Here is a 20,482-nt window from a genome sequence, read left to right on the forward strand (position 1 = left end):
CTTTAACTTCTAAAATAAGAAAATGAAATTACACATTGACAATGAAATTATACATTACTATAAAAATTACCAACGAAAATTGTTTTGAACGAGATTTAGTAAGTACTTTTTTTTTAATAACTCGTAAATCGTAAACCGCTTATTACCGCGTAATCTTTCATACAAATAACTTACATTAAATAAAAATAATTTTTATTTCATAAATCAATGGTACGGAACCCTTTGTGCGTGAGTCCGACACGCATTTGGCCGGTTTTTCATTAAGGTACTTTTAATAATTATGTGCTATGAATTTATTAATGGGCAGTTCTGCAACAGTTAGTGGTAATTTATTCTCCCTGAATGTATATTTTCATTATTAACCGGTTTCAACGCCTTTCTGTTATTCACAGGAGATTGTTGATCCACCTTAGCATAACGAATAAATACTACAACCTATAATTTTTAAATACATACCTAATATTATACATAACATAGTAACAGTACCTAACACACTGACTCTTACTGAAATTAAAATTATAATTTCATTTTCTGACCGGCTGGGAATCGAATCCGGGACCTCTCGACAGGCATAGTAGTCCGTTCCGTACCACTACACCACACGGCCGTCAAGAGTCAGTGTTATTGTAAAAGTTGGGTCTATCGTACTGCTACAAACCACAAATGTCTCGTGACAATTTTAACACTTCGAATTTCGAAATGTTCGAAAAGTACAAATTCTCTTTTAGTTTTTAAGAATTTGGGAGATTTCTAGATTAGTACTACTTGCAACACTGATTGAACACTCATTCGAACTTCCGGTGAAATGGATCATTCTTCTTGTTCATTCATTCTTAGTTCAGCATTCTATCTCGCTTTTACAATATTTGCATTTCATTCTTTCTCAACCAATCAATTTTTAGTAATTCATTCATCATTGTTGAGATGGGTGGAGAATTCGTGTTGAACGTTGGAATTTTGTAGATGTGATATTGTTTTTATTTGCGCACTTGTGTTGTACGCGAGGATGTGTTTAGTTATTTTTGCATCGTTCGATAACTGTATTGTGTGATACAATTGATACGAATGTGTTGGGATTTTTAATTGTGCAGATTTGTGTGTGTAGTGGTAATCATGCCGGGTCTCATAGGTATCGGCGAATTTATTGAGGAAACTCGAGAAGACTACAGTTCGCCGACTACATCGACGTTCGTTTCGCGAATGCCACAATGCCGCCAGACAATCAACGCTTTGGAAGAGGTAACATTGTTTAACAATTAAACATGTTTTGATATTCTCCAATCAACAAAAGAAAAAGTAGTGCAGTCAGCAGTAGGTATTTTGTTTGGGCTACTTGCTGGTACTTCCAAGTCCAACGCAGCTACGCAGCGCAAATACGTACCTACATATTTTCCTACTTGTATTCTACACTGTAGGCTACACAGAATATTGGTTGGATTCTATAATTCAGCTGATGATAATTTTGTTGATTGATTGTAATCAACATTTTTGTTTTTATGTCGTTTGCTTGAGTAGTGAATAGTGATGTACCGATTGTGTACCAACGGTAAAATGTAGGGTAAACCGTATAGCTATTGCCCACTTAAAGATTTCATACACATTAAGATGAAAAATTAAAGAAAGTATTTTAATTATCGACCATTTATAACTTTTTTCTTATAACTCAATAAACTGTTAAACAGAATATTAACAGTTTTTAGTTAAAACTTACGTAGCTTAGAAAATATTGAAATAAATTTAAAATCCTCCAAAAAGTACAGTCATTGCCCATTACTTACACTAATTACCCACATCAAAGCATAGTAATTGCCCAGTATCTTAAAACAAAAAATCAATTTTAAAATGACAAAATAGGCTTTAAATAAACAAAACAAAACATTAAACTTAAATTCTAGTAGTACAGTCTTCACAATTTCAAAATAAATTGCGTTTAGCCTTATTAACATATTATCAAATATTTCTTGAGCTGGTGTTGATGAGTCAGAATCGGTAGAGACAGAATCATCTACTTCAAAACATAGATGACGCAAAAATTTGAATTTTATATGTAAATTTTATATGTATTTATTTTTTTATCTTCTTTGATATCAGTTCAAGTGGTTGCTCAGAATGTTCAATTAGCTGTTGGTTATTCTTCCCTAAAGTTGTATATATTTCCTTACAATTAACATTTTCACTAGTAGATTTAACGTAGGATTTTTATTTTTTGTATTTGCGTTTGAATTTTTATCAATTTTTTCAAGCCAAACCATATTTTTCAGCAATTTATCTTGCAGATAAATTTTTGGATACATCTTGTACAGCTTCGATAGCTTTTTGCAAATTTTCTATGCTATATTGAACTTTTGGAGTCTTTGGCATACTGAAAATGAAACATTAAAAGCCATTTCAATATTTATGCCTGTAAATTGCAAAACAAGTCTAGCAATGAGCAACTTAAACACTGCTACTGCATGGTGGCAACACTCTAATAATAATGGCCCTGGGCAATAACTATACATTAACATATGGCAATAACTGAAATGATGGTGGGCAATAACTAAAAATATACAGATTTACGTGCAGTGATTACCCACCGTTAAAATGACCGTTAGAAATCAAATTTTATCAGTTATTTTCATTGATAATGGAGAAAACACTTATAATTTCATCATGACTATACACCATTAGTTGAATATTAAATAACTTGCAAAAAAATTTAACCTCTAAGCAAGTAATTCCTTAGTAAAATTGTTAAAGTCTTTACCTGTTTGAGTAACATTTTCACCCGTCTTGACAAAATCCGCCATAACTGTTTTTTGTTAGTGTTTCCTATTGTAAATTTTAAATCTACTGTACATTGATCTCGGAGCCATCTACTTAGTAAATTCAAATCTAATTAGAGTGATTCAAAGTCAGCACCTGACAATATTATTCTTAAAGCGGGCAATCACTACCAGTGGGCAATCACTCTCTGGTTTACCCTACCTAAGGTTAACCCAAATAAATTATATCGTACTGCTTTAAAATACCGAATTTATTTAAAAAAAAACTGCGCCTTCCATTAACATGCGTTACACAATTATTGTAGGTACCTACACTAATTAATAATCAGAGCAAACATTGGATTTCATCTTGTAAGTAGGTAATATTATTTACTGCATAAATAATTAATTTTGGTCCCTGTCTGATAATCTGTTGACTTGGCATTAGATCTTGAGATCTTTAGGTAAATTAGGTACCTACATACGAGGTATTACCTACTTACATCAAATTAAATCATGATGGCCCATAACCAAGCCAATATTTTTTTTAAACAAGTTTTTCTGAAAAATCATTTAATAATATGAAAACAAGTTAGGTAACTCTTATGCTCATTCAATGACTTCATGTAAGTAAATAATCCCAACTTAATCCCAACTTAATATTATAAATGCGAAAGTAACTCTGTCTGTCTGTCTGTCTGTTACGCTTTCCCGCTTAAACCTCGCAACCGATTTTGATGAAATTTGGCATAGAGATAGTTTGAGTCCCGGGAAAGAACATAGGATAGTTTTTATCCCGGTTTTTGAAACAGGGACGCGCGCGATAAAGTTTTTCTGTGACAGACAAAATTCCACGCGGGCGAAGCCGCGGGCGGAAAGCTTGTGATAATATAATTTCTACTACATTACTAACTTTAGGCTGTACCTACATACCTACATACACATCGACATGACGCGATCGGACAAAATAGTCGGCATCGCATTATCGCATACTACTACCTAATAATTATTGCATGTCCTGGACAAGGACCACTTCTTCGTCCATCGTCATCCACATTAGTAGCATAGTATACCCCAGCTAAAAATCGATAGATCAGTCAGATGGTGCACTATGCAACACTATCACCTATCACTGACCACTGGGGATGTTTACCTACTTAATTTGACGAATTAAATTTATGCTAGTAGGTAGGTATGTACTAGCTTTCCGCCCGCGGCTTCGCCCGCGTGGAATTTTGTCTGTCACAGAAAAACTTTATCGCGCGCGTCCCTATTTCAAAAACCGGGATAAAAACTATCATATTATGTCCTTTCCCGGGACTCAAACTATGTTCCTGCCAAATTTCATCAAAATCAGTTCAGTGGTTTAGGCGTGAAAGAGAGACAGACAGACAGAGTTACTTTCGCATTTATTAAATAATATTAGTATCTAGATTACCGAATCCTAGGTACAGCTACCTACCTAAGTAATCTGGGGGCACNCTTTTCTTTTCGATGATGATACGGTTTTTGGCGTATTGCCAATCGGAATTCGGAATTACCATTAATCTAATAGGTGGCGTACCTATATTGGCGCATCACTAATCACTTTTAATGACAAAAAAATTGCAAATATTTGAGTTCATTAAAATTTATAAAACTCGTCGAGTGAGTAAAAAACTGTTGTTTTTTTGCCTACTTTTTTAATTGTATTTTTATGAACTTTTGGCGAGAATACCGCTATTTCTTAGCGATTGCCGGAATTCACCATAATGTTTATGACGTGGTTGTAACACTTGTTACGCGACCATTAAAAGCTAAGTTAGTCTTAGTTGTCGGGATTAACATCTTGTAAAACCTTTTTCTGCAATTTAAAATTACACAAAAAGAAATATCACTATCAGTGCTATGGTGACACATTTTTTCCTCAAACATTGCAATCATTCTGGGCTTAATTCAAAATAAGTTATGCTGAATAGGTACCACCCCCCAACCATCATCATGGTCCTGTAATTGTATCTATGAGCAAGAGTCTGTCAATTGGATTTAATGTGCACGCGTGAACCACAACTACGCCCCTTTTCCGTCACAATCATGAAGCTAACAGATCGATTAGTCGCTTGGTATCATCACTATTATTGTTTATATTGTGGCTGCATAATGTTCTGATAAAGATAACAGATAACAGTGTTGTGGTCGCCGTGTCCTGATGATTAAATTCTTACTTTAATAATAGCGCAAAAGACGGGGCTTTATACCTCTTAAATGGCGCAAAAATGCTGACAAAAATATTCGAATCAGACTAGGAAACAATTGGACAAAACGTGATGACGAATGCGACGTGAAGTCTCTAATTTAATAATAGGTACAAGGAAAATATCCTAGCTTTGTTTCCTGATAATATCGTTACTATTTGGGACTACGCTACGGTTTAATTCGATTGAAGTCCTAAGAAGTTGTAAGTAAAAGTTGTGCGATTGACACCGCTTACCGCAGTGTATCTCCCTTCGAAAGACCCTCCCGATTATAAATGACACGTCCATTTCAGTAACTTATCGTCTAAATAAATCCGCCAATGTCACGTGGCTTAGCTATTAATATCGCAACACGATGTAGGCCACTGCAGGGTTTCCAGTTTCCTGCGAGAGCTGATACCGTTACGGCGGACGCGGAACATCCGCTAACAACTAAACAAACTGGCACAGAAACAAACGTGTGGTTTACCGCTGAACCTTATGATGGAACCGGTAGCGAAATACCTAACCTACATAAATTACCAAATTACTTTCCATTAAATAAATAACTGTTTTCAAAATGACCATGGCGTCGCTTTTCAAAATAGTCCTTGATTTGAAGTTTGCACTCAGTAACTTGAAGGGTTTGCTTTTCTGTAATGGCATAACTCATTTTCCTCCATTTCCTATTCTCGTAACTTTACTTCCATTTCAGTTGTCCATAGAAATAATTACGCCAACTCTCGGGTTCGCGATGTTTTTGGGTGTGATGATGGCATCTTTAAAGACAGGATTAGGAGTTTCATGAACTGTCAACCACTTTCTCTATTTACCTAAATGAAAATACCACAAATTATTCTTAAATTTAAAAAATCTTTGTAATAATATTCTCTGAGAAAATTAACTACGAATTGTTACTTGTGCACGGAGGTGGCTATTTGTAACGTGTTGATCGAGGTCCGATAAATGCTATAAATAGACCGTGTAATAAATTCATTATTACTTACATTTTTTGTAGCAACCACATGAATATTTAAAAGATAATTAGCGATATCGAAAATTTAACTCACGCACTTTGCTGAGCTATGCGGAATACCTCTTTAATCCAGTAAATTAATAATGTTGCTGGTAATATGCATGCATATCCGAATTATTAAAGACCTCGTAGTTCCCTTTCAAATGTGTATTTTTATTTATCTCTCAGTGTAAATGTTTGCAGCACTTTATGGAACCGCTAATGGATGCCTGTCCATTAGTTGCAAGTTGCAAGAAGATGATTCAACATAACATGTCTAAATAAACCGTTGAACAAAGATTATTATCAGATAACGTTGCGGTGGTAGCGGTGAAACGTGACGGGGACGTTAAATCGACTGATCGAAATTTACACACCTACACAGATAATTCTTTAATTTGAAACTTGATCCTGTCAATGAAAATGTATAAAAATAAGTAAAAAATTTTTTTCATCGGATATAGTATTGTTATCTACACTAATATTATAAAGAGGAAAACTTCGTTTGTTTGTTTGGTTGTAATGAATAGGCTCAAAAACTACTGGACCGTTTTGAAAAATTCTTTCACCATTCGAAAGCTACATTATCCACGAGTAACATAGGCTAAAATTTTATTTTGGAAACAAATAGGGTTCCGTAATATGTAGATAATGTAATCCACGCGCGCGCTATTAATAGCACTAGAGTCAATTCAACATACCGGATAGAAACTAAACCTTTGCTAAGTAACGGCTAGTTAACAAATCCTCGTACATGTAGTAGGTAGGTACCTGCCTGTCTACTAGCCATTAGATTTGGCAACGCGCCACAACGAACCGGGAACAAATTGAATTAACGAATAGTTAGTCGTTTGTCATTGTCAGTGATGCCTGCTAGGATTCCGCGAAGAAAGGAAACCAACAGTAGAATGGAAACATATTCACGATGTAGGTACCTAGTATCCCAACTAATATTATAAATGCGAAAGTAACTCTGTCTGTCTGTCTGTCTGTCTGTCTGTCTGTCTGTCTGTTACGCTTTCCCGCTTAAACCTCGCAANGGAATGACCCAAAAGTTATGGTCAAATCTTTTTCATCTGATGTTATACCTAAGATTTAATTGTATTGTTATGATTCGATAAATAAATCGGGGAATACCACTTATTTCAACAATTAATAGCACTAGAGTCATACCGAATAGAAACTAAACCTTTGCTAAGTAACGGCTAGTTAACAAATCTTCGTACATGTAGTAGGTGGGTACCTGCCTGTCTACTAGCCATTAGATTTGGCAACGCGCCACAACGAACCGGGAACAAATTGAATTAACGAATAGTTAGTCGTTTGTCATTGTCAGTGATGCCTGCTAGGATTCCGCGAAGAAAGGAAACCAACAGTGGAATGGAAACATATTCACGATTTAGGTACCTAGTATAAGGCATAAATACGAGCAGAAACTAAGCAAACTTGAAATCCATTTCGAATTGGGTGGTTACTAACTACACCTACACTATTTCGTTATTTGGCTTATTTTTAAGTAACTTGCGCTAATTCAGATTTCTACATTTTATAAGAATTCAGCCTCAGTTATAGACAAATGTCAAACTGAAATTGAATTGATTAGGTAGAAGGTAGTTTTACTACGATTGTATGTGCCTACTAAAAGTTATTTTAGTAAATGCGATCGATAAAATATTAACTCATCAAACAAATAAGATAAGTAATACACTTGAGGGCATTTATTTAACAATTACTTGACAGGCTGATAAATAAGCATGTTATCATCACCGACCAGCTACCGACGTAAGGCCGTGTCGTGCCTTGTGGGTCAACAACCAGTGAGTCATACATCCATACAACTACCATACGGTCGGATGCATTCACGAAGGAGCATTTTGGGGCGCGATGCATGGTGCCGGAACGTTTTGTCTTGCTCTCGGAGTCTCAACAAGATTCAGGTTTTAAAGCAAAGCAGCTTTAACACTTTCGGTTATATAAATAGCCACTAAAATCTTTTCATATTCATGGACCACGATAAGGTAAAAATGAAATCCTGCCTTTTTAACATTCAAAGCTCAGAGTGCAGCTTTACCATTTTCCGACGGAAAGGTTTAAAAAATGTAAACAAAACTAGTCAAGCACACAACAACTGACATAGCCTTATATGAGTCATATAGTAGAAACTCTTATCTTTTAGTTCATCAATCTTCCGGTGCAGGTTTTATCAACTCGGTTACTTATTTTGAAATGTCTTAAATTAAACTTGATTGCCCTTCAATTGAATGAAAGTAAATGATCTTATCGTTCAATTAAATTGTTTATAAATATCGGTATGTGTGGTTACATGATGAAGACAAAGTAGACCAACCAAGATTTAACTTATCTAATAAGTATTCCAATGCGTTTGAGAGCTTAATTTTTGCCGTTTTTTTGTCGACTTTGCTACCCACTTGGTTCCGGGATTAAAAGTAGCCTAATACCAGTAATATGTCATACTACGTCTACAAGTCCGATGTAGGTAGGTACCTACCACAATACGTTATACGTCAAAAGGTAAAGACAGAGTTACAGTCGCATTTATAATGTTACTAGCTTTCCGCCCGCGGCTTCGCCCGCGTGGAATTTTGTCTGTCACAGAAAAACTTTATCGCGCGCGTCCCTGTTTCAAAAACCGGGATAAAAACTATCCTATGTTCTTTCCCGGGACTCAAACTATCTCTATGCCAAATTTCATCAAAATCGGTTGCGAGGTTTAAGCGGGAAAGCGTAACAGACAGACAGACAGACAGACAGACAGACAGACAGACAGACAGACAGAGTTACTTTCGCATTTATAATATTAGTTGGGACTAGTTGGGATGGATACGAAGCACGCTCATCACGTCAAAGTTATGGCTAATTCTCCATTCAATACCAAAATATTGAAATCAATAAAAATGTTGTCCAGAAAAAGCGAAAGTAGGTACGCGCCTATTTAACATGTGTGTGTCTTGCAATGAACTTTCTCTTTTAATTAAGTGGACTGTGGGCGCCTGTTGCTGATTACCATCATACAATTTACGGTCAATGTTTTTAAACACTCGTTAAGCACGTTTAGAAGTCGTTTTGGTTAACTCGAATGAATGAAAGCCCTTTTCTTAGTATCTTTCTCATTACAATGAGTACACGATATCTTTTATGTATTTGCCGATTGGCGTTTCCCAAATCTCTAGCTAATTAGTTCAGCATGCAGTGAATGTTTGAATAAATCTGTCTCAGTTTAGTTTCCACTCATTTATTTTTGACATAAACTACTATAACCACGAACAATTTATAATGCAACTTGCAGTCACTTGTCTGCACGAAAATTGCATCAACAAACTCCACTATATTGAAATTTTGAAAAATCATAATTATGTCAATGTTAAAAACCAAATTCGTTTAACAACATTGCCTAAACGGAACATTCATATTTTGAAAGGCATTTTTACTATTAAACTAGTTAAAGTGACCTAGTAAGAAACTGGTTTATTTGTTTTGAAAAATACAGTGAATTGAGGGTACGGTACTAGGCACGTGTTTGATGATGCGGTGATGGCTGCCGTAATGTTGTGTACCGCAACTCGTAACATATTTTGTTGCTTTGACGTAGGTCGTACTTCTTACTTTTTTCCTTTGTCCGCGGCTTTTGTGTTGGTGGTCAAGTTGTAGACCCTGGAGACAGGAGTCGCAGTGGTGGGAACTAGACTTCAAATTAGTCCCGATTCTGTATGCGGCTTCATTAAAGAGACTTCACACATTATTAACACGGTCAAAAATTTTTTAATTATTCTGAAAGGCATCAGTAAATTTTCATACGGTATAATCATGTGAAAAGTAAGGATTAAAATAATAACCTGCAAAGTGAGGATTAATAATGTGCAAAGTAAGGAACGATTTATTTGACTCCCATGGATATTTTAATGATTGCATTAATTTGAAATCCGGTATCATTAATGATGAATTGCATTCGCTGTACGATTATAACGAACTCCTAGCAAGAATTGGTTGGTAACAACTTAACAAGTTCGAAGGAAGAGCCGGCCGAACTTTCGATGCTGCCTGTTACAAGGTCAACAGCTTTCGCTGCCAAACTAAAGGTGACTGGACAAGTTTTTGCGACCCTACCAGAGGTCTCGCTGTCGTTCCAAAGGTGCTAAGTACAAAAGATTCAATAAAAACAAATTAGCATCACAAGTTTTTATTTCCAAACTTGTTTTTTCTCCGTGACGCATAGTGACTGAGGCAGTTAAGTTAGCATTATTTGCTGTAGTCAGGATTCACTTGAATCGGATGAGTCACAGACAAATCGCCATCCCATGATCATAGCGATTATCTGAATGCTTACAGAAGACATTTATAGAAATAGAAGTTTCCCTTAACTAATTTTTATGTTCGGTGCACACAATACTAAAACAAAGTGGTGTCTTTTATGTCGATAGGAAGTGAGGAACATCTGTTGACACTTAAACAGGTTTAATGTTCCAGTTACAGAGTACAGCTGGTTTTACAAACTTGTAACTAAATTGTGAACAGCTGTTGATATTTTGAAATTGGTATTTTAATGTTATTGTTAGTTATTATTAACACAAAATACTTAATTGTTATTTTGTAATAAAGATGATTATGGTATGAATGTGAAGGATACACGATAGCATGTTTGTTTGGTATTTTAGAACATTCCTCAATAAAAAGTGATGGCTGGAATCATTCAATAGTGTTCTATGCAAATGAAGCTTGCGTGCGAAATCTTTACGGTTACGTAATCATGAAAACGAAAGTTCAATAGATAAACGACTTGGCGTATTTGCATAAATGTAAGCAAACCGTAATTATCATGGAGCATAATGCTAAAATCTGCCCGAGCAATTATTCCCGAATGTTAGACACGGGTTTGCTCACATAATGACGCGGTTGAAATAGAAACCAAAACAAAAGCTCGTAAAACCCGACATAGTTAAGTGACGTAACACTTCATCGTGGAAATAAAACAATGCGATGAGTGTCGTACTGTCATCGTAGCAATTACAATAGTCTTATGAATTGTGATACATCTGGAAACACTTACAAGGTTTATGCAAGATTGTGATGCGTCGTTAGGCGCGACCAAGAAAGCGAATCTACATTTTTTATCCAAATCATCTACATATATTATAGATGTAGATTTAACAGCATAACCGTTTAATAAATTCTTCTTACTTAACCTCCATTGCTCGTTTTAACCGAGGGTTCTAGTTTGCAAAAACCAAATGCGGCATTTGACCTACTTGCGTAATAAGAACGGTTTTTATAGTCGGCACTACGGAAGAGCTGTGTGGATAATTTATTGTATGAGGTATGCTCTTGTATGCAACTATGAATTTACTTTGAACTACTTTTAATATCATTATGTATCTGGACTAAGTTACAGCGGACCTCACATAATCATTTTCTTAATATCACAACACACAGAAAACCTACTTGTTTTATTCTTGTAATATTAAGGCACTCAGTTGAACTACGTATTGCGCTAATTGTAATAATAAGGCCTCATTGTTTTGATCAAATACATCACACAACACAACCAATCAATGTGGGCGAACTTGTTTACGTTGTCACGGAAACTGCCAATGTTTCATGTAGGTAATACCACGGCACGGGTAATACCTTTAGAGTTCTTGCCTGTGACAGATACAAGTTATATCTAGTCTAATTAAAAAAATTAAACGCAGAGATTTCTCAATAAAACCTACTACATACCATTTGGTCCGTATGAGACAAAATTCTCTACATGAAACAACATAAGCACAGACATTATCATAGGTCTCCACAAAAGTTGTTTCTAAATTTTTAATGTTTTCCTCTTATATTATTGTCCTAATCTCAATAGTGATTCATGCATTCGTCACAATCACAATGATTACATTTAATCACTGCCTTGGATTAGCATACTTTAGAAAAACAAGTTTTTAGCCTCACCGGCAAAGCCACGTGCATTCGCTTCAAATTTTATAAATGCAGAACGTGTTAGAGTGCATTCACTCGCTGCCCCGACCTGCGCTGCCCAGGTGCACTTCGTTTGGTAAAACTTCATAGCGGCACGCGCTCCACTCGAAAATGTTAAAAATTAAGCGTCATTTTAATAGAGTTTACTGCTATTACTCGAAAATGTTAAAAATTAAACGTCACTTTAAATTGAGTTTACTGCTACTGCGAGTGTTGCAGCTTTACCAACTCAGGCTTAAAAATGAGTTTACATAAAAAAACAAAGTCATCTTGTAGAGTTCTGTGGTTGAGTAATTCGACAGTGATTCAATTCCTCATGTTAAGATATCTGGGGGCACGGCAGTGCCCCCACCAAGTCGAGCAAAAAAGCGGCACGGCCGTACCATCCTTTTCTCGAAGCAATTCAGGCCATTTTCGACCGCCTGTAACTTCGTTGTGGATAAAACTAGAAGGCTGAATTTTCATTAGCTATGCAGGCATTGTAAAGACACGGTATATTTAAAATTTCATTCAATTTGAACCAGTAGTTTAAGAATTATAACGGGTCAAAGTTACTTAATTTTGTCACTCACTGACTGACTCACTGACTCACTGACTCACTCACTGACTCACCGATCATCAAAACTCTAAGGCACTTCTAGCAGACCTAGAAGCTTCAAATTTGGAATATAAGAAGTGTTTGGTGTATGAATCAAGGAAAAACTAAAATATTTGGGGGCACGGTAGTGCAACCGCCAAGTCGAGTAAAATTTTTCAATTTCGGTCCAGTTTTCTAGATACATAACTGCTGTCTACAAAATACAAAAAGAAATGAGATCCCATCAAAAACAATACTTGTCAAAAAAACCAAGTCTCGCAACTCAGTTGTTCTACGGTAAAAAGTTGTGAGATCCATGTAATACCAAGTCCAGGCCAGGAAATCTTTAACGTTTTACATAAATATATTGACTTGGTCATCGCATGAAAACACGTGTAAATAAAATTATTTAGTGCGATGGCCAAGTCAATAATTTATGTAAAACGTTAAAGATTTCCTGGCCTGGACTTGGTATTACATGGATCTCACAACTTTTTACCGTAGAACAACTGAGTTGCGAGACTTGGTTTTTTTGACAAGTATTGTTTTTGATGGGATTTTATATTCTATTAGGATCTCCACAAGTAACACGTCTAAAAACTTCAGTAGACCAGAAGTGGCAGGCAATTAGTTTCGCGGGTAATCAATTAAAGCTCAGCTAACAACTTGCGTGCCCAAAGGCGTATCTCGTGTGTCTCGTGCTGAGGTGTAATTTCATTTAACGACTTGATTGAACTGTACACTTCCAAGTTGTTAAAAAAGATAGTTGGTATCGCGTATCGCATCGCAACGTGCTTATTTTGGGTCGCTGCTGCTTAATTCAGAGGGGGGAATTGATTAATCGCCGACTGGGGTGGCAGATGTTCAGCGGGCTCCTGTTGGATGGCTCGTGGCTGCTATTGTACTGCACTACTTTTTGTTTTGTTCGACAGTTCGCTCGCCAAAAAACGTTGCCACACAGCCCTATTGAGAGAACTCAAAATAGAAACCAGATTTTTACAAACATGACCGTTTGCAATTCCCATCGAACAACCTCATAACTTGCATTTTGTTTTGTTACAGACGTTGGATTTCGACAGAGATGGCCTGACCAAACTAAAGAAAGCAATAAAGGCGATACACAATTCTGGAAATGGTACGTGACATCCAATTATTTTACGACTTCGCGATAAAGATTTTGATGAATATGCGAATCTTCCTCCGAGATAAACGCAGTTCTATAACCCTTATGAGCGTTGCAGATGATGTCATACACAAAATATTGTGAACGATTATATCAATCGGTCCATTTGTATTCTCGCTTCGCTTCGACTTATCCAGGCGACACGAGAAACGAGACCTTTCTATAAATATGTGGAGGAAGTAACGTGAATAGATGGGACTGGAATAGACGAAATTCCTGATGCATATTTAGAGACGTGTTCGAAGCGCGTGCGCTTAGAGCGAGCCGACGCGGCTTCGTCGACTGCAACACGGATGCAATCATCACATTTTACAGATTCCACTACAAAATAGCTGCTTTCAAACATATCAATCGAGAAACCAATGCCTTTTCAAATTCGTGCTCTAATGTCGCACCATCTCGTTCTATTACATAACGTTATTTCGCTATCCATCCCATTTTCTCCCGCTTCGTGACTCGGCTAAGCCAATAGGCAATAATTAATTCTATAGCTATTGATTTTCTTTGTTCCTTTGATGTGAATGCACTCTGTCACATGTTACGAGGACTGTGCCATTGCAGCTACTGTATTCATATGTTAATTTACTAACATACCTCCCTACACGTTTGACTGAAATTTTAAGATAAGTGGATTTTGGAATTGAATAGCATAAGAATACAATTGAAGAACGAAACAAAATTAGAATCGGAGTAGTCGTCCATTGTCCAACCACACAGCTGAAGCAGCTGAACTGAGTATCAACTGTTTACCTTCTTTGTCAAATGGGCTCATTGCTACTGTTACACTGCTCTTATAGAGTCGTGATTTGTCGAGTCAGCAAACCGTGACAAAGTTGAGTAAATGAACTGAATGAATGCAATTTTTCCGAGAAGCAGATCGGGCTTCATAGAGCCTTGCAATTTGCGGCTGACTGCAGGCGAAAGGCTAAATTACTCCATATAGCCTAGTAGTGTTACATGCTCAACGCAGAACCGGCTCCCTAGGACGAGAGGTCGTTCAACCCACTGAACTAGAATGACCTAAATATCGCAACAATGATGCCTGTGGACTGACGATGATTATTTGTAAATACCTCCAACTCCAGACCAATTCTAAACAATTCAAATTAGGTTACAGACATACAATGAGAAATGTCTTTGACAGGCAGTTTTGGAATATGGGTCATTNAAAGTATCCAGATGCCTGTTTTACTACAAGAAGTATGTATCTTAGAGCTAAAGTTTGTGATGCTCTAGGAGAGCATCACTTAACGCTTTTAAGTGTAGTTCTGACAAGTAGCTTAGTTATTTGTTTGTTCAAACAAGTCTGTTTTCTGAATGATTAGTGCATTTCCACAATTTCATTGGAGAAAAGTGTTTCTTTCTGTTCTTATAAAAGAAAAGTCCTCTATCCAACGAAAGTCTTCGCAAAGTCACTATCTAAACATGACCAGTTATGAGAAAATGTTATCTGTGAGAAAGCTCTGTGACCATCCACGTTCATAAAGACTGCAAGCGTTTATAGATGGTAATTCTGCTTTCTTAAAGATAGTGAAGCAATCTCGCCGAGACCGCGGTGTCAATGCCACCAAATAAGGGGACACAAAATGCAGTTTCTCGCCTGTCTTCAAAGAGTTGTGTAAATAATATAAGTCGACTTAAGTTTAAAACTAGGACTTGGCTAAATTCTTTGTCAGGGAACTTACTTTATCAAATTACAGAGACACATCACAGTTTGACTGAAATATTTTGGTTATTCTTTTGCCTACCTAGCTGCCCAATAACTTAGTATAATAATGATAAATAATGTAATACATATTTACATTGTAAAGTTTCAACAAATTAAATACGAGTAGCCGTTGCTTGGTTGACCGCGACTTCGCGAGAATTTCCCTTGTATGACTTGTCAACGAAAGTGGGTCGATGTCTGGTTTCGCTCGCCACAGGCGTATAGCTAGCCATATTAGATTATTGTTTCCGATTTTAGCTATCGGGGGCGACTCCCTAGCACCTGCTCCGCAGCTTCAGACTCCTTCAATTAGGCAGATTCGTGAATAATGTATTTTATTACCGTTGCCGCGTTGCTTTTATTAATATTTATAGTGTGAAATGAAATTTTTTGCAACAACTTTAACAATATTGGATTAGATTAGATAAAATAAAACCTATAAAAATATTACGTGTACTTTTGCGATAGCGAACCAATGTCATGCTCAGCGATAAAGTGCATTCGAACTTGATAATTTCATTTGCCACACGTTTGTGATGAATCGCTCGAGTAGTTTTTATTTTGTTTGCGGTATCCAGAACATGCAATACTGAGGCTTGCAGGCAATGCAATTCCATCGCGTGCGGAGGTTTGTTTATTGGCTGCACGCCTGCGCCCGCGTCGCCGCATGAAACTGGTCGCGCGGGTTCCGATTGCACAGCCGGCAAGGTCGTGCGCGCGCCTGCAAAAACAACCAATCAACGGGCCCTCAATACGCACGAAGAACAATCGAGTCGAGATCCTCGACCGTTCGATATAGCATGCTTCCTTTGTCACACTGCACACGCTAGAAAACCATTTCCAGCCAGCAATAGTCCCTTCACAACAATCAAGTCTCGACAGCTAAAATAAATGCGATTTAAAATAGCTGTGCAGAATGCACAAGGAAAAATTAACATTATAACTTTATATTTCTGCGAAGTAGCACCAGGCCAAAGCACAATGAATTAACACAAAGGTGAATTAGATCTTCTGAATGTCGGATTCGTTGGGAATAAATACCAATGTGATGATATCGTATTAGCGATAATAGCTCGAAATTGGATCTAATCCAAAACCGCAGGTCGTTTATTGGAATAGCGTTGTTCTTTTTGCGACTAGTTTGTTGACGTTAATAAAACCTGGTAAATTGAAAGTTATTTTTCATTTGTTTGTTTAGTATGACGTCATTCAACTGCCCATTCTTGATGAAAGCTCGAAGACTTCGTTTAGCCCATACAAAGTGGAGGCAAACGACGAGCCTGTGTACAAATTGAAAGGCTAGAGTCAGTGCTCTGCCATTTAATATGCAGAGAGCGTCGGCGGGATTGAGCTAGCCAAAGTGGGCCGCGACACGGATCTCTGACGCCTCTTTCATCAGTTTACCGACCATTTCTCCTTGGGTTGAAGATATATTTCTCTTACAAATAAGGATATACATAAACCACAAGGGTATCCCCTATTATCTTCAAAATCTCAAAGAACAGAAGATTAATAACGTATCCTTATGGAGCGGAACTCGTAGTTTGGTCACTTAAACAGTTAGACTAAGGATTATTAATTTACCGAATTCCATTTGATTGCTGTAGCGAAGTGGAAGTGCCACGGTTAATAGTTACGGTCTTTCTCTACAACTTAAGATGGGAGTTATTCCAACTGAGAAACTAATTAAATATCCGGCAGCAAGCAAAAGGAACAAAACTCCGAGCGATTCGCTTCTAGAAAAATTAACTGAAAATTTAATTTCAAAAGATACGCTGTGTGCTACATAGTTGTTCAAGAATTCTAGTTTACGGTCACTAGAACTTGACTGTCTTTCTTGATATTAACGAGGACAGTGTTTTACTATCTTTTAGCAGCATAGGAATGTGTGGTTACAGCATAGAGATGATCTGCTATTGATCTGCTGTCATATGTATAATTTTTTCTGTCTGCAGCTCACGTGGACAACGAGATGTATCTCTCCCGGGCCCTTGAGCGGCTCGGGGGAAACGCACTCAGCAGGGACTCAGAACCAGACATCGGCGCCGCCTTCTTCAAGTTTGCAGTGGTCACAAAAGAACTGTCAGCGCTAATGAAGACCCTGGTGAGCATAAGAAAACAAAACACCATATTCAAGTAGACAGCATGCCTAAAGATCGTAATTTGTGTGACTAAAAGTAGTTTAGTCACAGTCATGTACCGTGAAATAATGCGTTCTCAAACTACACCGCTTCAAATTTATATTGTACAGTGTGTATATCCCCAAAATCTCATTGTCATCAAAATTTTAAACGAAAATTATAGCAGAACACGCCACAATTTCAGCGTGTTTGCACAAAAAGGCAACTGCCGGACGTTAGCCGACATAAAATCTATGTCAGGAATCAAGATTATCTCTTTAATATCCGTCATGTTTAATCGTAAGCGATAAAAATTGTATCGTAGGCGAGATTTATATGCTCATCCTAATTTTCACTCGTTCATTTGGGCTCGACACGGTCGGAGTAATTTTGAGCGCTGCGGCTCGTGGGTCGTGACAGTCCACGGAGTGTGAAATGAAACAAGCGTATCAAACATCAGCCATCCACCCTCGTGGATAAAGTAATCTGAAGCCGTCGCAATAGCAAACGGAAATTATGCTATTGAGGGAGCGGTGAGGGAGCTTGCGGCGGATGTCTACAGATCTCCGCGGAGCAAACGACCGAGCTCAACTATTGATGTGCCGTTCCCGAGAACGCTCTCTCAGCTGAGAATATTCTCGGGAGCGTTCCCGGGAGCGTTCTCCTAAGTGAGAAAGGTTGAGAATCATGTTTATCTAATGGAAATAAACAAACTTTCTTAAGTAAAATAGTATTAAATTAAGTTAACAGATAAGTGTATATTAAACAATACACTCTATTTGCAGTGAAAGGCTATATTCTCAGTGTTCCCGAGAATATTCTCGGGAACTTTCTCGGCAATATTCTTGGCAACTGCACCTTTATTATATTTTATTTTTTTCGTCGTGAAATGCCGTTTTAATGATATGTAAGATGACAGAAATTTCTTTTTACACGTAATTAAATAATGTAACTGTCCATTTTTTCGTTTTTAACACGCTCTTATTAGGTCGTCGTGTATATGTAACTAACTATGTAATGGAATCTTAGAATCGGAATTACACGCAGTTCTAAGTCTTGTATCATCATGAAACTTGGATATTATATGGACATTAGAAATGGCAATACAATATTGTGGTACCAGCTGGTCTGATGATGGGACTGGAAGGTGGCCAAAAGAACTCTTAAACGAAACGGCGGAATCACATCGAGTTTGGGTTCATTGGATATTATTATCTTTTCGAGATCTTTAAGTGCTAGATAATGTCCAGGGTCCTAATGATGGAGTCAGGAGGTAGCCATAGGAACTCCTAAACGAAACGGCGGAAACACATCGAGTTTGGGTTCGTTGGATTTGTCTTTTCGAGCACTTTAATGCTAGATGATGTCCAGGGTCTTGATGATTTTTGGCTTTTTAGTGCCGTTAGTAATAAAAGCGTGTTTTTAGTTTTTTAAACTATTCTTATTTGCCATTAAGGGCATATTTCACAATCGCTTAGTAAGGGCCTGTTTCGCCACTTCTGGATAAGTTGTGGATAGCCTGTCTGACGGATCATTTGACACATTTTTATAGAAAATACGTGCTAGCTAAATTGATCCGACACTTAGAAGAATGGTAATAGGTTCGTTCGTTCGTTTCAGCCAAATGACGTCCACTGCTGGACAAAGGCCTCCCCCAAGGTTTTCCACAATGAACGGTCTTGCGCTGCCCGCATCCNTTTTGGAGAATGGTAATAGGTACTCCTCTTCAAATCATATCATTTCAGCCATAGGACGTCCACTGCTGACTATAGGCCTCCCCCAATGCTTTCCATGTTGATCGATTGGTAGCGGCCTGCGTCCAGCGCTTCCCTGCTACCTTTACGATGTCGTCAGTCCACCTTGCAGGGGGACGGCCCACGCTGAGTTTTCTGGTACGCGGCCTCCATTCCAGAACCTTTCTGCCCCATCGGCCGTCAGTTCTGCGTACTATGTGCCCTGCCCATTGCCACTTCAGCTTGCTAATCCGTCGGGCTATGTCAGCGACTTTGGTTCGTTTCAAAAAAGGTGACAAAACCTTGTTGAAGAATTATAGACCCATTTCGCTTCTGAGCCATGTCTACAAGCTGTTTTCGATAGTCATTACAAATTGTCACGCTAGCAGGCTCGACGACTTTCAGCTCCCCGAACAAGCCGGTTTCCGAAACGCTTTAGTACCATATACCATAATAATATACGCAGATTATACGGAAGATCAAGGAGTTTAATCAGCCACTTTGCGTTTGTGAACTATGAGAAAGCCTTCGATTCGTTTGAAACATGGGCAGTGCTTCAGTCTTTTCAACTGTATCAAATTAACTATTGATACATTAAAGTGTTGAAAGGCTTCTACAAACACGCCACAGTGACAGTCCGTTTTAAGATCAGAACCCGAAACCTCTCCAGTTGCAGCGAGGGGGGAGACAGGGAGACGTCATCACCACCGCCCTGGAAGATGTTTTCAAGCTTCTGGGCTGGAGCGGATTCAGCATAAATATCAACGGTGAGTACATCACCCAGACAGCAGACGATATCGTAGTCATGGCTGAGATCGTGGAAGATCTAGGCACAATGCTCGATGGCCTCAATAGAGTCTCTCAACAAGTGGGTCTCAAAATGAACATGGACAAGATTTAAAAATTATGTCTAAAGACCGTGTTGCACCCACTCCTCTAAAAGTTGGAGACTACACTCGAGGTTGTTGACAATATACCTGGGACAAACAGTCCAGTTAGGTAGGTCCAACTTCGAAAAAAAAGGTCAATCATCGAATCCAGATCGGCTGGGCAGCCTTTGGGAAGCTTTACGATATTTTCTCGCGGCTTCTCCGTCGCGTCGCCACTCCGCTTTAAATCCACTTTGAATCCGCTTGCAATCCGCAAGGGTGGCAAGGGCCTTAAAACTCAGAGGCACACTGATGTTTAAATACCGTAGCCGAGTCCT

At 37.8% G+C, this 20,482-nt stretch overlaps 1 protein-coding gene across 4 annotated transcripts in view; it reads left to right on the forward strand.

The window, feature by feature from the left end:
- Positions 1-899: 899 nt before the first annotated feature.
- The window catches only part of Asap (ArfGAP domain of ASAP), a 58,003-nt gene continuing 38,420 nt past the window's right edge, over positions 900-20,482 (forward strand). For 3 of the 4 annotated variants that reach the window (XM_028323780.1, XM_028323784.1, XM_028323783.1), the window contains exons 1-3: positions 900-1,239; positions 13,594-13,666; positions 17,378-17,526. In XM_028323780.1, coding sequence (XP_028179581.1) covers positions 1,114-1,239; positions 13,594-13,666; positions 17,378-17,526 — 348 coding nt within the window. In that variant the 5' untranslated portion in view covers positions 900-1,113. The remainder of the gene's footprint in view (positions 1,240-13,593; positions 13,667-17,377; positions 17,527-20,482) is intronic. The other variant, XM_028323782.1, reaches the window with a different exon arrangement.

The sequence above is a fragment of the Ostrinia furnacalis genome, unplaced genomic scaffold (genome assembly GCF_004193835.3).
Source record: "Ostrinia furnacalis isolate ACB-3 unplaced genomic scaffold, ASM419383v2 OfSCF0694, whole genome shotgun sequence".
In the NCBI taxonomy this organism is placed as follows: domain Eukaryota; kingdom Metazoa; phylum Arthropoda; class Insecta; order Lepidoptera; family Crambidae; genus Ostrinia; species Ostrinia furnacalis.